General features: G+C 39.4%; 3 protein-coding genes across 5 annotated transcripts in view; all 3 read left to right on the top strand.

Moving 5' to 3' along the window:
* Positions 1-263: 263 nt before the first annotated feature.
* Positions 264-7,107, top strand: glb1l2 (galactosidase beta 1 like 2). Of its 3 annotated transcripts, none has more exons than XM_034866861.1 (19): positions 264-396; positions 681-866; positions 1,091-1,159; positions 1,270-1,365; positions 1,446-1,554; positions 1,641-1,733; positions 1,823-1,904; positions 2,116-2,180; positions 2,388-2,472; positions 2,742-2,879; positions 2,979-3,059; positions 3,210-3,316; positions 3,822-3,968; positions 4,084-4,155; positions 4,934-5,012; positions 5,747-5,834; positions 6,085-6,199; positions 6,312-6,428; positions 6,547-7,107. In XM_034866861.1, exons 2-19 carry the CDS (start codon positions 703-705, stop codon positions 6,655-6,657), a joined length of 1,818 nt encoding a protein of 605 aa, XP_034722752.1. In that variant the 5' UTR covers positions 264-396; positions 681-702; the 3' UTR covers positions 6,658-7,107. The 3 variants fall into 3 exon arrangements, with proteins under 3 accessions (XP_034722752.1, XP_034722751.1, XP_034722750.1); XM_034866860.1 differs by having other exon boundaries at positions 264-477; XM_034866859.1 differs by lacking the exon at positions 264-396 and having other exon boundaries at positions 513-866.
* A 246-nt stretch (positions 7,108-7,353) lies between these two features.
* On the top strand, positions 7,354-14,329 carry ilvbl (ilvB (bacterial acetolactate synthase)-like). Its single transcript, XM_034866858.1, has 14 exons — positions 7,354-7,747; positions 8,201-8,402; positions 8,697-8,824; positions 8,903-9,153; positions 9,696-9,798; positions 10,388-10,482; positions 10,646-10,782; positions 11,054-11,188; positions 11,471-11,585; positions 12,161-12,330; positions 12,719-12,789; positions 12,892-12,963; positions 13,714-13,819; positions 13,966-14,329. The coding sequence occupies exons 1-14, from the start codon at positions 7,634-7,636 to the stop codon at positions 14,142-14,144; spliced, it is 1,878 nt and encodes a 625-aa protein (XP_034722749.1). The 5' UTR covers positions 7,354-7,633; the 3' UTR covers positions 14,145-14,329.
* A 2,205-nt stretch (positions 14,330-16,534) lies between these two features.
* fam118b (family with sequence similarity 118 member B) overlaps positions 16,535-20,702 on the top strand; it is a 12,786-nt gene continuing 8,618 nt past the window's right edge. The window contains exons 1-3 of the mRNA XM_034866890.1: positions 16,535-17,178; positions 18,822-18,911; positions 19,149-19,401. Of these exons, the coding sequence (XP_034722781.1) occupies positions 18,829-18,911; positions 19,149-19,401 (336 nt within the window). The 5' untranslated portion in view covers positions 16,535-17,178; positions 18,822-18,828. The remainder of the gene's footprint in view (positions 17,179-18,821; positions 18,912-19,148; positions 19,402-20,702) is intronic.

The raw sequence follows: 20,702 nt of genomic DNA, 5'->3' as shown, positions 1-20,702 counted from the left end.
GGAAATAAACAACCTAACTATATGCTAAGTGGGGCAGACAAAAGGAAACATGACACACACACACACACACACACACACACACACACACAAGCACACGCACACACAAATTCATACTATTACTAACTTCTGACCACAGTAGCACACAGTTCCTTATTTTCAGGCTTTGATTAATTTAGAACCACATCAGGGCATTATAATGTGGCCAACATTACTGTGTGTACAATCTAATGCCTCTCTTGTCTGACTGAGAGAGAAAGAGAGAGAATGAGAGAGAGAGAGACAGAGCACTATTATATTATTTGTTCTGAAACAACAATAGTTTCCCTCATCCACAGTATTTGAGGCCTCCCAGCACCATCATCCCTTCACATCCTCCCTGGCAAGCTCAGCTTTAAGGTACGGCAATGTTCTTGATGTCACTGGTTATCTCTGTTCTATTCTGCATTTGAGAATTTAGGACTTTCATATTTGGTCTTGGTAAGTTTTTCTTTTTATAGAGCTTTTTTTATTTTATTTTTTATTTTGTGCCATTCATGTTGTTACTATGTACAATATATTTCTCAGATGTTTCATTTGAAGTAGCCAACTGTTTGTAAGGTTTTATGACAGTAACACACATACGCCTTTGAATTGTATTATCAAACATGTATGACATGCTTCAGAAGTTTTGCCCCCACCAGACATCACCCTAACGTGCGAAGAATGAACCGTGCGGAGGGTCTGAGGGCTAACACGTCTCAGTTCACTCTGGAGGGAGTACCCTTCCGCATCCTGGGGGGCTCCATTAATTACTTCCGTGTCCCCAGAGCCTATTGGGAGGACCGGCTGCTCAAGATGAAGGCCTGTGGCCTCAATACTCTCACAACGTAAGCTCCAACCTCAAGTCCCGCCTCATTTCACAGGAGTGTCACAATTATGTTACTGGAGAAGTTTGAACTAAAAAAAGGAAATCAAATGTTTGTATGGAATGGCTAACTAAACTGTTCACCTTAAATTGAAATAGAAAAAAAGCAAATATCTGGATTTTTACAAGCCAGTGGATTATTGCTTATAAGCTACAACTAATTGTTTTCTTACTTATCTTTTTTAGATATGTGCCATGGAATCTGCATGAGCCTGAGAGAGGAACATTCAACTTCCAGGATCAGTTGGACCTCATGTAAGGCTTAAATGTTCTTTTTTTTCTCTTTGTAGATGTAAATATTACTAAACTTCATGCAGAATGATTATTTTTGAAAATGAATTAGAAGGTGTCTCTGCCTTTCTCAGGGCCTATGTAAGTTTAGCAGCAGAGATGGGTCTGTGGGTGATCCTACGTCCTGGACCTTATATCTGCGCGGAATGGGACTTGGGCGGGTTGCCTAGGTAACACCATCGGCCCATTGCTTTAAAACATTGCCATGTATTAGCAGTATGCAAAGAAGTTGTTCTTGTGTTTCTTTCAGCTGGTTGTTACAAGATAAAGGCATGCAGTTAAGGACAACTTATCCTGGATTTGTAAATGCTGTCAACAACTACTTTGACAAGCTTGTCTCTGTTATCAAACCAATGATGGTAAGTCAAACGCAAAGTCTTGTAATAGTATTTCCTGAAATAATAATTGGAGAGTTCAGCTTATCTTTCCTCATTTCTTTGCTCAGTTTGAAGAGGGAGGCCCAATCATTGCAGTTCAAGTTGAGAATGAGTATGGATCATATGCCAAAGATGAGAAATACATGCCCTTTATACAGAACGTGAGTTAATTGATGTATTGCAATGCTTCTTTTTACTGACATTTTTACAATAGATTATAATGTAATGAATTCAGCATATTTTCCTGCAGTGTCTCCAGTCCAGAGGGATCAAGGAGCTCCTACTGACTTCAGACAACTGGGAGGGCCTGAGATATGGAGGCATGGAGGGAGGTAATGAAGATAACCAAGATAACAAACCCTTCAGTCAAAGGTTTTTTGTTTTGTTTTGTTTTTATTGTATTATTTTGAGGAAATTTTACTTTATTAACATTTCATTCTTCTTCTTGAAACCTAAAACATGTTTATGAATATTACTGTTCATAATGTACTTTGTCATTGTTTGACTTTGTCCCTCATTTTCTCTAAATCTTGCTCATTTCAGTCCTAAAAACAATAAATCTTCAGAGACTGTCGTTTGGAGCTATCCAGCACTTAGCTGACATGCAGGTAGGATTGTAGTGGGTGGCTTTTGCACTCACTACTGATTACTGAAACGTTGTTATTACTTTTGCATACCGTAGTATTGTGTAAGAGCAAAATCTGACATTTCCCAAAAGGAAAATGTCAGATTTTGTTTCTCATTAAAGCCATGCAGTGGCTCAATAATTACAGTAGACAGATATGTACTTATTACAGACATTCTGTTTTACTTAGCCCCGGAAACCTCTTATGGTGATGGAGTATTGGTCTGGCTGGTTTGATGTCTGGGGAGAACATCACCATGTGTTTCATCATGAGGGTATGGAAACACTTTTCAACCATTGTTTTTTCCAGTGAACAATTTTGCTGAGCACATTTCAGCATAACTCTACGTTTCATTCTACACACGTACAAGCTTCACTATGGACGATGTCTGTTTTCAGACGTTCAGAATGTGACTGATTGGGTTCAGGTCAAGGACACTTGACGGAGAAGTGCGTTGCAGCCTTAACACATCAACCATTGCTGCATATTGCTCTTTGGCTCACTTTGTGAATTATGTCATCATTACTATTATATGGTTTACAGATATGCTAGCTGTTGTGTCAGAGATCCTGGAGAGAGGTGTCTCCATTAATCTGTACATGTTCCATGGGGGAACCAGCTTTGGCTTCATGAATGGAGCGATGGACTTTGGCACCTACAAACCTCAGGTCACCAGTTATGGTTGGTAGGAATGACCAAAGAACAAAGGATGTGTCTTTTCTGAACATGATTCTCCTTAACAAAGGCATTGCTTCTTACTGTTCGCTATACTGTCTGCAGATTACGACGCTCCGCTATCTGAGGCTGGAGATTACACCCCAAAATATCAACTCTTGAGGAATTTATTCAGCCAGTACCACTGTAATGTGATTTGAAGCATCTTCGTGCATTAAAAACATTTTATGAAAAACTATGTACACTTTGAAATTAATCTGATGGCTTTATTACCAAATGTAATTGAGTCTGCCATGAATAGCATTGTTAAAATGTTTTCGCCAACTCGTGTTCCAGCTGGGCCTCTTCCTGAAGTGCCCTCTCCTCAGGAGAGGAGAGCATACGGCCCTGTTGCTATCCAGCAGCACCTGTCACTGTGGGACAGCCTGCACTTCACTGACAAGGTAAGCAGGAGGGAAAAACCTGTCTGGTGTGACAGTTGATATGTATAATAGAAAATGTTTTATCCAAACTGTTGGATTTTTAAAGATGTTGTGAGCTTCAGTCAGACAGGACATCTCTGTTATAAGCCTGTGTGTCTGCTTTGCTATCTCCACTTGTGTAGTGGTGTAGCAATGTGCTGCTTGTGCTCAATGTCATGTCTCAGACCTGGCACCTCGGGTTTGGTCATGCATCAATGTGTCAATGTGTCATGGCTTTTTAGAAGTATCTGTCATATGCTGTTTGGTGGACTCCTTTATTCCAAGTGTGTTGCAGTTTCATGCATGCATACATATCTTGTATGATTTCAGTGATAATAGAACTTCCTAACCCCAGCAGTGATGATGGTGTCTTGCACTGCCTGTAGAACTTTGCATAGAGATTCCGATCCATTGTCTTCAGAGATCTGATTTATGATGTTCTGCCATATCCTTGTATGTAACACGTTCTGTTTGACTTTTCATCCAGCCATACAGGTCAGAGAAGCCGGTGAACATGGAGAATCTCCCTGTCAACAGTAAAGTTGGTCAGTCCTATGGTTACACACTGTATGAAACCACCATCACCAGTGGAGGAAACCTCACCTCCAGAAACAGCATCAGAGATAGAGCACTGGTGAGAATCTACGGACTGATCCACAGACACACACACATTACATACAACACATGCATGCTAAAGTTTCAGAATATTTTTTCTGAGGTTATAGAACGTGACTTTTCTATTTCTTTAGGTATTTGTAGACAGACAATGTATTGGTAGTTTGGACTACAAGACTCATGAGCTGGCAATCCGTGATGTACAGGTACTGACTTTTGTGACTGTTTGTGTCTGTCATGTCTACATCTCTTGTCCTTAGCTACTGAAAAACCTACATTTTTAAATTATACTTTAGATTTAAGGTGAGAGCATATCACTTATGTACACATGCCCATATGTCTAAAGCATCCCAGAAATATTTTTCTAACATGCCTTAATGTTGTTTTTGGAGAGAAGGAATATAGAACACAATATATTTGGAAGTGGTCACTGTTTATACCTGTTAGTCAAAGGTACTCAACTGCTCCGAGGAAAATACATTTTTCCTGAGATGGTGTCAAAGTACAAGTGAGTAATTTAGTCAACTGGCAAAAAAAAAAAAAATAGAATGATTGTTTCCTTCCATTAAATATAGCAGAATAGTACAAAACTAATTTCATTAGAACGTTGTTGCCACATTTCTTATTCATAATTGAAAAACAATTTCCTTATTAAAATGTTATCTGCAGGATTGTGATTAATTTAGCAAAACATGCAGCAATGTTGGCAGGACAAGAGATGGCTAAATATATAGCCAGAGGGATAGATTTATGGTTTTTCAGAGGGCTTCTGAGTGCAGCAGATTCCAATTTTGCAGCAACTAATTGGGCTCAAACTAAGTTGACTGGAACTTAAATGTGATTCTCAGATACTTTATACATTAACTGTGGACCCTATAAGTGTATTTACTATTTTCATTTGGCAAATTCCCATGTTGGATTGTCTCATTGTGATCACTTTTCTTTACTAAATAACTTTCCAAATGACATTGGTGTTCATCGAAGGGAGAGAAGACCTTGAGCTTCCTTGTGGAGAACTGTGGAAGAGTGAATTATGGTAAAGCTCTGGACGATCAGCGCAAAGGTAATCTGCCATACACTTGTCTTGGGCTGTGCCATACTCTACATTGGTTTATTGTGTACACCAGTTTTTGCGTACACCAGAATTTATGAGTAACCATTGTACATAGCTAATTATATTATTATAATATGGGATAATATTTCAGACCTTTACTTATGAACAGTTTTCAAATCAATTAATTGTCAACATAGATTTCAACATTGTTTAAAGCTATAGTGCGTAGTTTCTGTTGCCCCCTTGAGGAATTCGAAGTAATGACAACAAAACTGTTGGTGCATCCATATGATACAAGCCTTCCATGATCGTGCACCACCCCAACCCCTCATCCACGCAGTTGCTAGTAGCCAAGGAGCACACAGAGGAATAAAAAACATGATGGAAGTAATTGTCTTCCCTCGATTTTTGGTGAAAATAGCCATACTAGATAGATTAGATTAGATTATACTTTATACTTTATACTGAGAAATACAGAGAGAGTTTTGTGGAGCTGATAGTCTAATTAGCTTTGTTTCAACTCATATGATGTTGGCTTGAATGTAACAAACGTTCATCAATATAAAAAAGTTACGGACTAATTTTTTAAGCCAAATTAAATATTAAAACAATTTAAAAAATGTTGCTTGGACACTGAAAATCAATTCAGTTTACTTAATCAAGTCAAATTACTGCCACTGTGTACAATGACTGACTTGTTCTATTTTTTGTGACCCACAACCAAACCTTAAATTGTATTACAGGCATTGTGGGTGATATTCTGTTGAATCACACCCCTCTAAGAGGATTTACCATCTTCTGTTTAGACATGAAGCCTGGCTTTATGAAAAGGTTGGTTAACTAAATTATATTTTTTTCATTCTGTGAAAATGGCCCAACTACTAGACCTCTTCATTGGCACTAATATACATTTGCTGGTTGTAAATTAAAGGGCAGATCAACCCTAAAATATTCAAGAATCGGTTTGTAAATCAAAGAACTCAGTTATCATGTCTTGCCAAATCCTTCTCAGGTCAAAATGTAATGTAGACTTCAGTGACACATTTTTACAGTTTCACATGAACGTTTGATCTTGTTTCAGATTAATGAGTTCAGGTCAATGGAAGTCTGACTTCAAGTCGCCCTCCATTCCAGGATTTTTCCAGGCCAGACTGTATGTGAATGGTCCTCCCAGAGACACCTTCATCACACTGCCTGTTAGTAATCCTTAATGTTTTACTGCTCTACATCAGTGTTATACTGCAGTTGGTTGACCAACACAAAAAGTCCACATGAAATTGCTAATCAAACCAGTGCATCCATCCTCAGGGTTGGGGTAAAGGAGCCGTGTTTGTCAATGGGCAGAACCTTGGACGTCACTGGTTCATTGGACCCCAGCATTTCCTTTATCTCCCAGGACCTTGGCTCAGAAGTGGAGAAAATCAGGTACACTGATGAATGATAGATATAAATAAAGTTCACCTTTTCTTTCTTTTTTTTTAGATGATTTGTGGCAAGTTGTGTATGTAAAAATATGTCATATATTGTTTATGTTCTCTTTCAGATAGTTGTTTTTGAGGAACAAAAAGCAGATGACAAAATACTTTTTGCTGAAAATCCTGATCATGGAAGGACCATTGATGTTTACAAACTCCCCTTTTGCACACTGCTGTAAAAATAATGTACAGCAACAATACACTTGCATGTATAATATAAGGAAACCGTATGATTTAAAGGTATTCATTTACCAACCATAATGTGTTTAATTAGTTTTTTCCAAATGTTTTTTTTCAAATGTTACATCTCAACATTGAATCCGCTGCCTTAAATTCAACTATGCAACATCGTCTGATTTGTCTCATTTTCTCATTTCACTATGAACTTTGCTCTGATAAGAAATAACGATGTTTGACCCTTGACCCCTGACAGCGTGACACGCCCTCACAAGCTTCTCATTGGACCAGAGACTTGTACTTCTTGTACACACTGTTATAGCGACGAGCTCTTATTCACAAAAAAACACAGATCTACAGACAGCCAAATCAATTTCACCAGAAACAAAGCCCAGTAACCGGAACAGATGTCCTCCGTTACGTCACAATAAAGGGTAAACATTTGTATACAGCCCACACGGACAAATATAGACTCCATTTCTGGCAAGTAATATTGACGTATGCTTGATTATATTAATATGAATGTGCATATGGTTGTAATTATAGAATGTATGAACCACAATTATAATCCGTAATAGAGACAAGTTGTGCCTGTAGGTTTATTTTGAAAACACAAAAGCCGGAACTCCAATATTTAGTTCTAGCTAGTGTGTCCATAGATCGTGACGGAAATATATCCGCTGGTGTTCCTGTGTCGGCACCACAGCAAATACAGGAAGAGCATTCGGTCGTTTCAACTTGTGTCGACTGCATATTCTTAACAGCCTGGAGTCGGTAACCTAATATTAGCTCATTTCACAGTGAACGTACTGGTGAACTTAAGACTTTCGAAATGGGAGTGTAGTGGTTGTAAAACCAGCTCCAGAGTACCTTAGCCAAGCTGAGCTGCTGAACTGCTGAACAGTTAAGAGTAGATTTAGATGTTAAGTTTAGCTAAGTTGAGGTTTTATAAATAAAGGTTTGCTTTCACATCTTGACATGGAGTCATTTGGAGCCCTTGGCACAGTCCTTGGATGCTGTGCGGGCATTGTGGTGGGTGGGCTTGTGTTTGCAGCCTACAAACTTGGCTTGCTCTACCAGTTGTTTCACAAGGTAGGTTGTCTCAGTTCAACATTGCAACTATACACTATGCTTTTCTGTTCTTTTCTCCACATGCATTTTGCATAATGCATTACAGCTGCATTAACTGGCTTTAGAAAATCACCTGTGTAGGTAGTCTACAGGTTGTAGGTTGTCAACCTCTATTCACGTAAACTTTGACCAACCGTGTGGTTTTCTAGCACAAAGGCTATCACAACACACAGATTGTTAGTGTGATTGCACAAAGCCCAGAGCTACATAACCTCCCAAATACAGAACAATATGTGGTTGTTGTGAAATATGGAACACCAGAGTGAATAGATAGTGTAAGCTTTTTAGACACTGAAACTTGCTTATATATGACTGGGAGCTTTTTGTATCCTCTGTTAATAAATCAGTGAGCTTACAGGCATTGTCCCAGTGTTAACTGACTTGTCCTTTTATCCGTCCTCTGACTCACTTTAGACTGAGACGAAGAGCCCACGTCATGGTGGCGAGAGCGTGGCAGAAGTGCTCCGCGCCCATGGGGTCAAGTATGTTTTCACCCTTGTCGGTGGACACATCTCGCCTATCCTGGTGGCTTGCGAGAAGTTGGGAATCCGCATTGTGGACACCAGACATGAGGCCACTGCTGTCTTCGCTGCTGATGCTGTTGCAAGACTCTCAGGTGCATATTCATGAACAAGAATGACCCTCGGTCTTATTGGGTGTGCTGTTTGTAAAGGGCTGTCCTGCTGCAGTAGTTGTACTTCAGGTCAAACACAGGTGTGTAACTAACAGCGTTTATAGCGGATGGATTGCATTTTGGTGTGCCAGTATTTGGGCCTTGGTACTGCAAACAATCTTGTATAGTAATAAGTTTAGATAGAACTGTTTCGGTGTTTAGATTGCGCCTTGAGTCAGTTGTGAGTGTGTGCTTTTTGGGTCTTGTTGAGAGCAATCTTGATTGTCTCTCCACCAGGCACTGTTGGCATTGCAGTAGTGACTGCTGGCCCAGGCCTCACTAACACAGTGACAGCAGTAAAGAATGCCCAGATGGCTGAATCTCCATTGCTGCTCATGGGAGGAGCTGCTGGTACACTACTTCAGGTAGGATGTGTGTAAACTTGTTATTCTTCATGATAAATATTCTCTCTAAACTCTCCATCAACTGTATTTGTGGAACAGGGCAGAGGAGCGCTGCAAGATATCGACCAAATATCTCTCTTCAAGCCACTGTGTAAGTTCTGTGCCTCCATCAGGACTATCAGGGAGATTGTGCCTACTGTCAGGAAAGCCCTAGCCATCGCCCAGTCGGGAACGCCTGGACCTGTTTTCATAGAGTTCCCCATTGACACGCTCTATCCCTACCATGTTGTGTCCAAAGAGTTTGGAGTTAAAAACCCTCCCAAAGGCCTGATGGGCAAAATTGTCTCATGGTATGTTATCAGCATGCTTGTATACTATACACGTTACTATTTTAATGTTGAAAAAAGCACATCAAATATGGAGAAAAGGAGACCAGTTGCCTCCAGAGAATTATAAAATTTTAATTGCATGAAATAAAGTTTAACGACTGTTGTACATGACTAAATTCAGCAACTGTATTGAAATGATTATTACATTGTTAGACATGACTTAAAGCCTGCAGGGTGTCCTGGGAGCCCACAAGTGTGAAACACATACCTTGTAAACTCCCCATTTTGGGTTCTGGTCTGACCTGGATCTTGTTGTTGGGTTTCTTTAAATAACATCACAGAGTACGGTTTAGACCTGCTCTTTAATGAAAAGCGCAATGAGATAAGTATTGTTGTGATTTAGCACTATATAAATTCAATCGAATGGAATCTTTTATGATACCTAGAACTTTAGCTCTTTTTTTCTCGCCCCACGAGTCATGTCATTCCCAACTGTGAAATAAAGTCAAAAATGCAATAATGCATATAGTATTATTTCACATGATGGTCTGATTTCCTGTAAGGCACCTCAATAACCACCTCATGAACCTCTTCGCTGGAGCCTGGGAGACCAGAGACATGTCTCCACTTCCTGTTGACATCCCACAGGCCACAGAAGATCAGGTAAGATTGCTCTTAATGTTAAAGGTTTGTTTTGACTTATACCTTCTTTCTGATGTAACATGTTTTAGTCAAATACATTCCTGTCAATCCTTTTCATTGTGTACAGTATTAAAGGTCCCATGACATGGTGCTCTTTGGATGCTTTTATATAGACGTTAGTGGTTCCTCATATCTGAAGTCGCTTTCCCAAAATTCAGCCTTGGTGCAGAATTACACCCACTAGGGCCACAATGAGCTTTCCTTAGTGTAGGCCATTTCTGAGTCTGGGGTTGTGGCCTTGACCAACTGCCACTTTGCTCATTTGAAAGCCATGAGGTAATGGGGTAAGGCAAATTGTCTGGGCGGGCAAAGCAGAGATCAGCCTATCTGAGCCTTCATTTTCTCAAAGGCTGAGAAAGATACCCAGGGCTCAGTTTACACCTATCGCCATTTCTAGACACTGGGGGACCATAGGGAGGCTGTTGGAACTCGCATTAATATTTTTAAAAAAACTCATAAAGTGACATTTTTATGCCATGGGACCATTTAAGATGACTAAACCAGATTTTGAATTTTTAACAGTTTTTTTTTTTCTTTCAATACCAATCAGCTTCAAATGTGCATAGAGCTAGTGAGTCGGGCAAAGAAACCTGTTATTCTGCTGGGTAGCCAAGCAACACAACCCCCAACGCCAGCCAATGACATCAGGTAAAGGACACTGTCTTTGGTGGCTCACTGTTGATACTAGAACATACTCAAATTCTAGGGTTTACATTAGTTTTCTCATTTGAATTAAAAAAAGCATAGAATTTTTCTTTGGTAATTTTACTTAGCAATACTCATGTAGGCATTTTTTCCCCGTGCTTCATAGGAAGGCATTGGAGGACCTGGGTATCCCATGTTTCCTTGGGGGCATGGCCCGTGGCATGCTGGGTAAAGACAGCCCCATACACATCAGACAGAACAGGAGAGATGCTCTGAAGGAGGCTGACGTGGTGCTATTAGCAGGTAAGGTAAAAAGTCTTACAGTTTAAATTACAAATAACATATCAATAACAGCTTTTAATTTATATAACAATTCAGACATTATTTTAATTCTTTATTTAAGGTTTCATAGAATGACAGCTGTTCCTTGCAAAAATAAACTGAAACCCGCTCTGGAAGTTGCTTATATTTTTGGTGGAATACTGTTGGAGGTTGAACTTTATTAGTAGCCAGTATAGCCACAGGCTGTCCAGGATTCCCAGAGAAACATTCATGTTGCATGTTGCGTTTGCAGGCACTGTGTGTGACTTCCGGCTGAGCTACGGCAGAGTTCTCAACAGACGCAGTAAGATCATCGCTGTCAACAGAGATAAGTTGCAGCTGATGAAAAATTCAGATATCTTCTGGAAACCAACTATAGCAATTCAGGGTACGTTCACAATCTGCCATCATGATGCAGGTTCATAATTAAAGTAACAATGTGTCCTTTTAGATCTCTAGGGATTAGTGTAGAATGTGCCAGGTATAGAAACTCTGTTGTCATGTTTATTCTACACTTAACACCCTGTATCATTAAAATGATCAAAATACAGTAAGTAGGATATGTATTGTATCAGCATTGTGAATGTGAACATACTTGTGACTATTGATTTATACTCAAGGGCTGGACCTTATGGCAAATACATCAGTCTAAAATATTACTCTGTTTTAGGTGATGCTGGTTCATTTTTAGTGCGGCTTTGCAATGGACTGAAGGGCCATCGCTGTCCAGAGGAATGGACTCAGAGCCTCAAAGCAGGAGATATGACAAAAGAAAATGCAAACAGGTGAGCAGAGGGGATGATCCCTGGTCCCTAATCTGTAAATTTGTCAGCATGTATTGTAAAATAATCTATTAAACCTCTGTTCTTAAAAAGTCTCTGTTCTCTAAAAATTAAAAAAAAGTTCTGGATATCCACACCCAAATCCGAAAGGATTAAGGGTTCGACATTGAGTAGGGTGCATTTAAACATCTCACCACACACAATTGGATAACACTACAATCTATCACAACAATACATGGGGTGACCTATCCAGAGCCCCGTACGCTTAGCTACTAGCGGCGCTACTGGTAGATTAAACTGTCATCATCTGTTTAGCTCGCCTCTGGCCCGCGTATATCAGATACAGCGATGTGATTGGTTCAGGTTGGCTTCAAGGGTATAGTTAATGAGCAGCATTACTCAATGGCAGAGTAACTCGCTGAGCAAATTCAAATTGTGCTCTTGTGAGAACTCTGGATTTCCAGGGTTGGATAGATTTTTTTTAAATGAGAAAGCAAATACAAATTTATCAATAATGTAACTACAACTCTGTAACTACAAAATAATGTCTCCATCAACTAACAGTATTTTTATTTCAGGGCTAAAGCTGATGAGAAGACTGAACGCCACTTAAATCCCTTGAAAGTCCTCCACTGTGTGGATGAGCTGATGGCGGAGGACAGCATCATTGTTGCCGATGGGGGTGATTTTGTTGGAAGTGCTGCTTACATAATGAGACCAAGAGGACCTATGCGATGGCTAGATCCAGGTTAGATCTCATATACCCAACAACGATTTGTTTATGAAGGATATTTGTGGTTAAACCAATAGATGTTTAGTTATTTAAATGTGTGTCTGTGTGAGAGAGAGAGAGAGGGCATTTCATTTCCGCAAGATGGAAATGGAAAACCATTTCAAGTTAATTGATTTGTTGACTTCAGTTGTTTGGTGTTATGTCACCTTTTTCACACCACATGAAGAGGTTAGTGCACGGAACAAAAAGCTGTTGTAGTCAAGTTAATATATGAAGGCTAAAATCCTAAGAGTGAGCCAATAATCACAAGATGTGTTTTGTCTGTATTACAGCAATATATTCTGAGGTTAATCATGCGTTTGCTGTCATAGTGACATAACTCTACTGCTCCTTGTCCCTTCAGGAGCCTTTGGGACCCTGGGAGTTGGAGGAGGATTTGCCCTGGGGGCAAAACTGTGCCGGCCTGAATCCGAGGTCTTGTATTGATTCAGGCATTTATAGAAGGGCTTTGTCAAATCATGGATTGATCAAGGTTCACCCTGTATAAATGTAACGCTACATTTTGTTGCCTTTCAGGTGTGGATAGTGTATGGTGACGGCTCCTTAGGATACAGTGTCGCAGAGTTTGACACGTTCACGAGACACAAGGTAAAATCACTAATCCAAAGATTGACATTATATATAATGTAAGCAACTCTATGATGTGCAGTACTGGAGTACATATTGCAAGTAAAAAGGATGTGCCACTAAAATATCAACACATTAATAATAACAATAATAATAACAACACTAATTGGGTGTATGTTGTCCCACTTCAGCTGGTGAAATGGAAGAGCGAGGGATTTGTCATTCAAGTGCAGTCGGCAGTTACAGTTTTGGGCCTCCGTGCCGGAGATAGCCGTAGCCAGAGGCATTATGTTATCGGGTTGTCTGTCTGTCCATATGTTTATTTGTCCACCCCATTTTTGTGAACACAATAGCTTTTTTGGCCAGAACTCGACAATTGCTATGCTAATTATGACAACATCTCACACAAATGTCTAATAAAATGTCAGAAACAGAAGGGGAGAGTGTGACCATATTTCACATTTGGTTGGATTCTGATATGGTGACACTAATCTTGGGGTTCTACCCAAAACTTTGGTGATGTATACTGTAGATCTTCTGTGCTGCTGGGTTGAAGATGTGTTTGAAGCATCCATGTTTGCATAAAAAAATACAATTAATACCTTTTTAATAAATTGTTTCAAAGTATTCAGTACATCTTTTATGAGTCTGAACAGACATGGATGTAAACTGCAGCTTGACTGGTTGGTGGACGCATTCAACCGCAATGTGGTAATTGTAGTTCTCTTTCTTTTCTTGTGCTAATCCAAATGTTTGCTTTTTTCCACCCAGACACCAGTTATAGCTGTGGTGGGAAATGACGCATGTTGGAGTCAGATATCCAGAGAGCAGGTTCCCATCCTCGGCAGCAACGTGGCGTGTGGCCTTGCGTTTACAGGTACATTTTCTGCATCAGATCTTGTGTGACTTGTAGAAATATGTACAGGCTGTATCCCACACTCGGAACCAAATTAATTTATATTATATGAGATGACCGTGCAGCTACTATCTGACAAATTATATTTTCTTCTCCCTTTTTTGCAGATTATCATATAGTGGCAGATGGTTACGGTGGTAAGGGCTACCTTGTAGGGCGTGAGGATGAGGACAGGCTAAGCGACATCATCAGGCAGGCTCAGAGGGAGACCCAGGAGGGCAAGGCTACACTTCTCAATGTTCTGATAGGGAAGACCAACTTTAGAGAGGGCTCCATCTCTGTGTAGAGCAACTGTGATTTCTTAAAATTCCTTCCTTTACCTTTGGCTCTTCATAGACTTTACTATCAGGCTCTATGGGGGTTTTAGAAAGATGGAAGATACTGCTGGATACTGTGTAGAGCACTAACCAGACCTATGCTAATCCTTTGTGCCCTTAAAGCCATATTTCACTTTGGTAATAGAAAATTACCCCTCTGACTAGTTAGAAATCATAGTAGTAAAACATCTGCAAACACCAGAATAAGGACTCGGGTATTTCATTATCAGAGGGTGATTGTTTCTACATCTGCAGTCTCTGTTATTTATTACTGTATTACATTCTACTTGAGTGAAGTACTACAACTAAATCTTTTGTTGTGCCTCATGCAACTTTCAGGTTCATGTTGTGGATAATTGCTGCATTTTAAAAAGGGAAGGAGTGAAAATCCAAAACTCTTGTTTGGTTAAGGGTTAAGGGATTTTACCTCTTCAGGAGCTCATGGTTGACCTTGATGGTGACCTTTAAACAGCCTATTTTAACTTTCTTGCAAATAAACCAGTGACTGAAAATCATATGTAAGAGAGAGCATTGCTGAAAGTGATCCAGTGCGACCAGTATGCCTTTTCTCCTGTTACTGAATGAACACAAAGCCTTTTATCTGGGGAGACATTCAACTTTACAGCTGTAAAGTTCTTTATTGGTTGATGATTTGGGATAAAAATGTGTGAAATGAAAAAATATTTTTTGAATGTTGAAGATTGACGAATTGTTTGCCTTTTAATGTTTACGTCTTCAAATACAATGATATGTTTAGATTGTACATGTAACTGCTGATTCAGTTACGTATTTGAATATTTAATACTCACTTGTATGCATTGATGTGGGCATATAAATATGCCTATATCCAATATGTATTGCACTATAATTATAAATGATTTACTCACTAAGTAAAAATGTGTTGATCATCTCACTCCAATATATATTGCAGTTTCATTTGGTACTTTGAGGAAAGTATGTCAAACATTTGATCATACAATGTTAATTTGGCTTCATTCTCAAATAAATTGACAAAACAAAGTGACTATTGAGTGGTCTTTTGAAATACTTTTGTCACATAACTGAGTCTGAAACCACTCTGATTCATTGCAAAAAAAGCTTTACAGCTCTATTTATTATTGACACTTGCAACTTGAACTGCAAATCTGGCAAGAGGTGTAACATAGAGGTACTGAGTATATTTTATGAAATATATTAATGTCAACAGGTCCCCTTGTACAGTTATGCGGTTGGATGTCTGCTTAATGGCCCCTCTAATAAGGCATGTCCTGCATTTTTGGATATACTAAAAAGCATAAAGAGTGTGCTTAGGCCACTTGTACCCATATCCATGGTGCAAGGGGGCCCACATTCCCAGGGTAAAGATTTGATTTACTAATAAGTATTAGTACTCAATTACGGTAATTTCTTTTGTGGGGTTCATAAAAATGTCTTTACCTGGATTTGTTATGGTCTAACTTTGCTAGGTGTACAGGAAACACTACCACTAGCAGAGTGGTTCAAAACTTCTGTACCATTTCAACATCAGTTATCAACTTGACACATATAAGTAACGTTTCTGCAACATTTGATGAAACACACAACCTGGTTTACATCAGACAACATTCCTGAAACGTTTTAATTTTGTTTTTGTTGGGAAACTGAGTTTTGCCTGAAATACTTTTAAAAATGCAGTTTTTATTTTAAACAGAAGATGGCAGGCTAGAAGCCGTTTTCCTGTAGCAGTTGTGAACACTGACGTGTTACTATTATGGGACAGGGAGAAAAGCATTAAAGGCCATCTGGATTGTTGCTGGGTTTATCGATAAGTAGCAGCTTAACTACAAGTGTTTTAGTGATTAAAAAAAGAAGAGTTCTGACTATTTCTTTTTTAATTGTCTAATGTGAGGCCTTGGACACAAAGAAACATTGGTTAATTTCTGCATACATTTGATTCCAAACATTTCTGAATGAAATTAGAAAGTGAAAGGAGACGTGCCACTGTCTCCAGAAGATCTGAAAATCTGCACAATATTTCATAGAGTAAGCGACAGTTTGTGGCGTAAACAACAGTTTACATTGGGCTAACATTAGGCCCTACTGTGTTGTGTAGTAGAAGACAAAAGTTGTATTAATATATCTTTTGATGTACATGAATACGTGGATATAAATATTACAAAATAATACGTTATTAATAAATTACTTCGGAATGGTACAAGTTTAATCCTGACATCTCTCTTGCATGAAATTACCGACTTATTTGTTTCTATGTATTCTATTCCGTTAAAACTGATGGACGAGTCTACATTGATGTGTCTGTCGTGCACCAATTGATTTCCCATGCGGGTCAATAAACCTAAAACCAGTTATTCGTACAGCACTTGAAGGCATCATAAGACCGGGTGCACACATCACCACAGGCGGTGACTTCAACAACTCCGCTAAACTTAAACATAGACGGTAACTGAAGCAGCCGGGGAAGTAGGGAAAGTTGAGAGCATTTTTGGTTTATAACGGTCATCGGTGGAGATTACATGGCATCATTTAGTTAAATAGGTTGTTTAACCACGGGTAAATGCTGCTTAGGTTACTCTATCATCAGAATGACAAGTAAACAGACACAGTTTCGGGCTCTTGAAAAACCTCTGAGATAGCTAGCTAGCTCGCTAGCTAGCTAACTTAGCTCAAAGCAAAAAAAACTAACTAGCGTTAATCTAACTAACGTTAGTTTCCTTTATTCGTTATTCTGTGGTGGTTTACGGTCCCGCTGACGATCAATTATCATCGGGTTTAATTAAACACATCACAAGCTAAAAGGTCTGAACCATAGACCGTTGACTTGAATAAATATCCAGTCTATGGTCTGAACTCAAGTCGATGCCCATATGCTATTTAACGTCATGACATTAACGTGGCTCAAGTAAATATAGAATTGGCTTTCGCTGACTTTGAATCAAAAGGATTTCTACTTGAACAAAAATAAATACTGGACATAACGCTAAACTTAACGTTACCTACATCAAGGTAAGTAATGGCACCGCTTGTTAACGTTACCTTGCCCTTTTTTGTGACGTTAGCTTCAAATAGTACAGTAATCTATTGTCTCTTTACTATCGAATTTAGTACAACTTGGACTGTGTTAACGTTAGCTAATTAACGTTAACTCCCCGCACATGCTTGCTGTTGGACCAGTGGGGCATTGACTAAAGTGTAACTATTGTTAAAGTGAAGAATAAAATATTAGGGAATCACCAGCTATAATAATAAAACGTGCTAACGTCACCTATTCTGTCACAGTTTCCAGGAACAATAACATCACTGCAAGTTGTATTTTACAATGGATAACCGCATATGTCATAAGGCAAGGTGTGTTGAAGGAGGACATTTATACATTATTTCCTGTTAAATGACGACTGTGTTAAAGGTGCCATATTATGCTCATTTTCAGGTTCGTACTTGCGTTTTGAGTTTCTACTAGAACATGTTTACATGTTTTATTGTAAAAAAAAAACTATTCCCGATAGTGTCTATCTGAATATACCTGTCTGAAACCCTTCGGTTTGGAGCCTGTCTCTTTATGCAACATCCCCAAAAAAAGACTTATCTGCTCCGATTGGTCAGCAATTCCGGATCTTTTGCATCAGCACTCTCAGAGTCTTTGCACCTTCATTGCAGCTGGGTAATGATTGAAACAGCACTGTATAGGCATTACCGATATATAATATAGTTGTGACATCACAACTTACAGCAGTCCTGACGGACCATTTAATGTAATGCAGACTTTATTAATCCTGCAAGGGGAAATTACAATGTTTTCACTGTGTTATTACACACATGCCTAATTTACACACACATGCTTAGTACATATACTAAATGGAGAGATGTCAGAGTGAGGGGGTTCAGTGCCTTGCCCATGAGCACTTTGGCAGGGCCCAGGAGGTGAACTGGCACTTCTAAAGCTACCAGTCCACCGCCATACTTTGGTCCGTATGGGGACTTGAACCTGGACCCTTCAGTTCCCAACTCCCCACAGAATAAGCTACTGCCAACCCAAGAGAGATGTCAGAGTGAGGGCGCAGCCTATGGAAAGGCACCGTTTTAGGATACTGGCTGTGTGCTCTTCTCTCTGGATTAATCGTGTTGATACTTTCACAGTATTTATATAGCACCAAGACCTGCTTTAAAATAAAGTAAAGTAAAAATAGACAAATCTTACGTTTAATAATATATGAGTAGGACAGGTGGAAGCACTGTTTCCATTTGCCATGACACTTTGACCTGGCATGTTTCCTATACTAAATCATTCCAGTTAGGGCTGTCAATTAATTAAAATGTTTATTCGCAGGATTGTCCATATTTAAATTTCGGTTAATCACAATTTGTATCTGTTCTAAATGTTTTAAACTTTAAAACATTTAGAACAGATACAAACTAGAATATTTTCCAGAGTAACCTCAAAGGTACTGAATGCTCAAAAATATGCTAAAAGCATAATGTAACTCACTATTATGGCGTTCATTTCGACAGCCTTAATTCCAAAATGATAAGGTTGTTAAAAGGGAAGTGTCCTCTTTCGTCAAACAACTTTTGCATGTGACACTTAGTTTCCAGATTCGCTTTGTTTAGTCATTAGATTTAGCATGTGGGTGATCTTGTTTCTGTTACAGGACCTGAATGGCCTCCGTTGTTTCAGTGAAAACTGAGAAGAGACCTGCAGCTGATTCTCAGGATGCAGACTCAAATGCAAAAAAGCCCAGGTGAGCTAAGCTCAGGCGCTGCTTTGGAGCCAGCGGTACAGTCTGCCCATGACTCATGCATCTGTTTTGTCTAGATGGCTAATTAAAATCTTTTTTTTCCAGACTTAACTAAATCTAGGTTTTAGTTTCACACTGCATGTTAATGTGCTTGAAAATGGTTTGTTTAATGATGTGTGGAAGGATTTGGGAAGCACCATCTTTTGAACTATCATCACTCAATCTCTGCCTTCCCCAAAGGAAACTTCTGCCCAGCCTGAAGACTAAGCAAGCCCCCGAGCTAGTCTTGGTGATTGGCACAGGGGTAAGCTCTGCAGTGGCCCCTCAAGTCCCCGCACTCCGTTCCTGGAAAGGTCTCATCCAGGCCTTGCTTGATGCAGCCAATGACTTTGACCTACTAGAGGAGGAGGAGAGTCGGCGTTTCCAGAAGCACATGCAGGAAGATAAGAATTTGGTTCACGTCGCCCATGACCTCATTCAGAAACTTTCCCCGGTAAGACTGCCTGAGCTTTTTTCCTTACCTTTCCTCTATAGTATACTGCACCTTGTCAAGCATGTACAAACACATTGCAAAAATACTGCCAGCACACTGTCATTTTTCTCAGTCATCTCTGTCATCACATTAGTGTTTTAATCGAGGTTTACAGCAGATATACAGCGTACGGACCTGCATTTCTTTTCCGTTTTCTCGCTTTATGCTCACATGTTTCTCTATAGAGCTCCCCCTACAGCTTCGGAATAGATATTTGGCAGCTCCTATGTTTATTTGTGTCAGACTCATCGCTGGGTCAGTCCGCCATTTCCTCTTTCTCTGTTCCTCCGAAGATGCATTGTCTTTTTTTTGCCAGCTCAGCCATGACGATAGTGTGAAAAACTTGAGAAAACTCCATCCCTACCTTGTTTGCCGGTTTTGGAATGGCCGTATGTGCATTAATCCCTATATGAAATAGGGAGTAATGCACAAAGCTACTATTATATGGTAGTTTGGGAAGTCAGACTACAACTTTTTGGTTTTATCAGCAAACAAAAGCCTACGTTGGAAAGAACTTTCCCAGATGGGTTTAGTGAAGCAGTGTCGCCTTGTTAATGTTCCTATTATTTAGTCTGGTGTTCACTTTGTTCCTGTCCTGTTGTTGGTGTTTAGTAATGACTTGTTCATCCAAATTCAGATGATATTTGTAAGTTTTCCAAAGAGAAATGAAAATACAACAAGCTCATATATTAGACTTTTGGTTTATTATACAAAACTGAACCACTCACCTTTTAGTGTGGACATCAAATGTTTGACTTCTTAAGGCCTAAACTTTAGATTCTGAGATGTACGAGTTTTTAAGATCCCGCGGAAACCCTAAAGATAAAAAGAATTCTCAATTTTTTCCAGAACCTTGCAGCTCTGAACAAATTGGATTATTACAAATATATATATATATATATATATATATATATATATATAAAAGGAAAATGGATAAAACAGTTTTTCATACTCCTCAGTTTTCTGGCTGTATTGGTCTGAAGCAGGGCTGGCAGATGGGAGCCTTAATACAGTTTGCCTCCTGTGTTAGTCATGTCTCATCGCACCTTTGACATTGATAAAGCGCTTTGTTTCGTCCCTCAGCCAGCCTGTTGTCACAAAGCGAACAAGCAACGCTTTTCCTTTTTTTCTTTTATGGCTTTATCCACCGTGTTTATTTCAATCCACAGTCGTGCAGACACCAGCCCACTGCTGTTGGCCACAGACACAGCAGGCTCTAGCATGCTGAGAGAAAAAACAAGCATAGAAAAATGTGATTCAGT

Source organism: Etheostoma cragini, chromosome 3, assembly GCF_013103735.1.
Source record: "Etheostoma cragini isolate CJK2018 chromosome 3, CSU_Ecrag_1.0, whole genome shotgun sequence".
Taxonomy (NCBI): Eukaryota; Metazoa; Chordata; class Actinopteri; order Perciformes; family Percidae; genus Etheostoma; species Etheostoma cragini.
The sequence above is the reverse complement of the archived record's forward strand: the minus strand, read 5'-3'. Positions and strand labels throughout refer to the sequence as shown.

Excerpts from the sequence above, each read along its gene's own strand:
- glb1l2 (XM_034866859.1), top strand. The coding sequence starts at position 649 with ATGACATGCTTCAGAAGTTTTGCCCCCACCAGACATCACCCTAACGTG. Across the intron at positions 1,160-1,269 it reads CAGGATCAGTTGGACCTCAT|GGCCTATGTAAGTTTAGCAG; the intron begins GTAAGGCTTAAA and ends TGCCTTTCTCAG. Across the intron at positions 3,317-3,821 it reads GCCTGCACTTCACTGACAAG|CCATACAGGTCAGAGAAGCC; the intron begins GTAAGCAGGAGG and ends CTTTTCATCCAG.
- ilvbl (XM_034866858.1), top strand. The coding sequence starts at position 7,634 with ATGGAGTCATTTGGAGCCCTTGGCACAGTCCTTGGATGCTGTGCGGGC. Across the intron at positions 7,748-8,200 it reads TCTACCAGTTGTTTCACAAG|ACTGAGACGAAGAGCCCACG; the intron begins GTAGGTTGTCTC and ends GACTCACTTTAG. Across the intron at positions 10,483-10,645 it reads ACGCCAGCCAATGACATCAG|GAAGGCATTGGAGGACCTGG; the intron begins GTAAAGGACACT and ends CGTGCTTCATAG.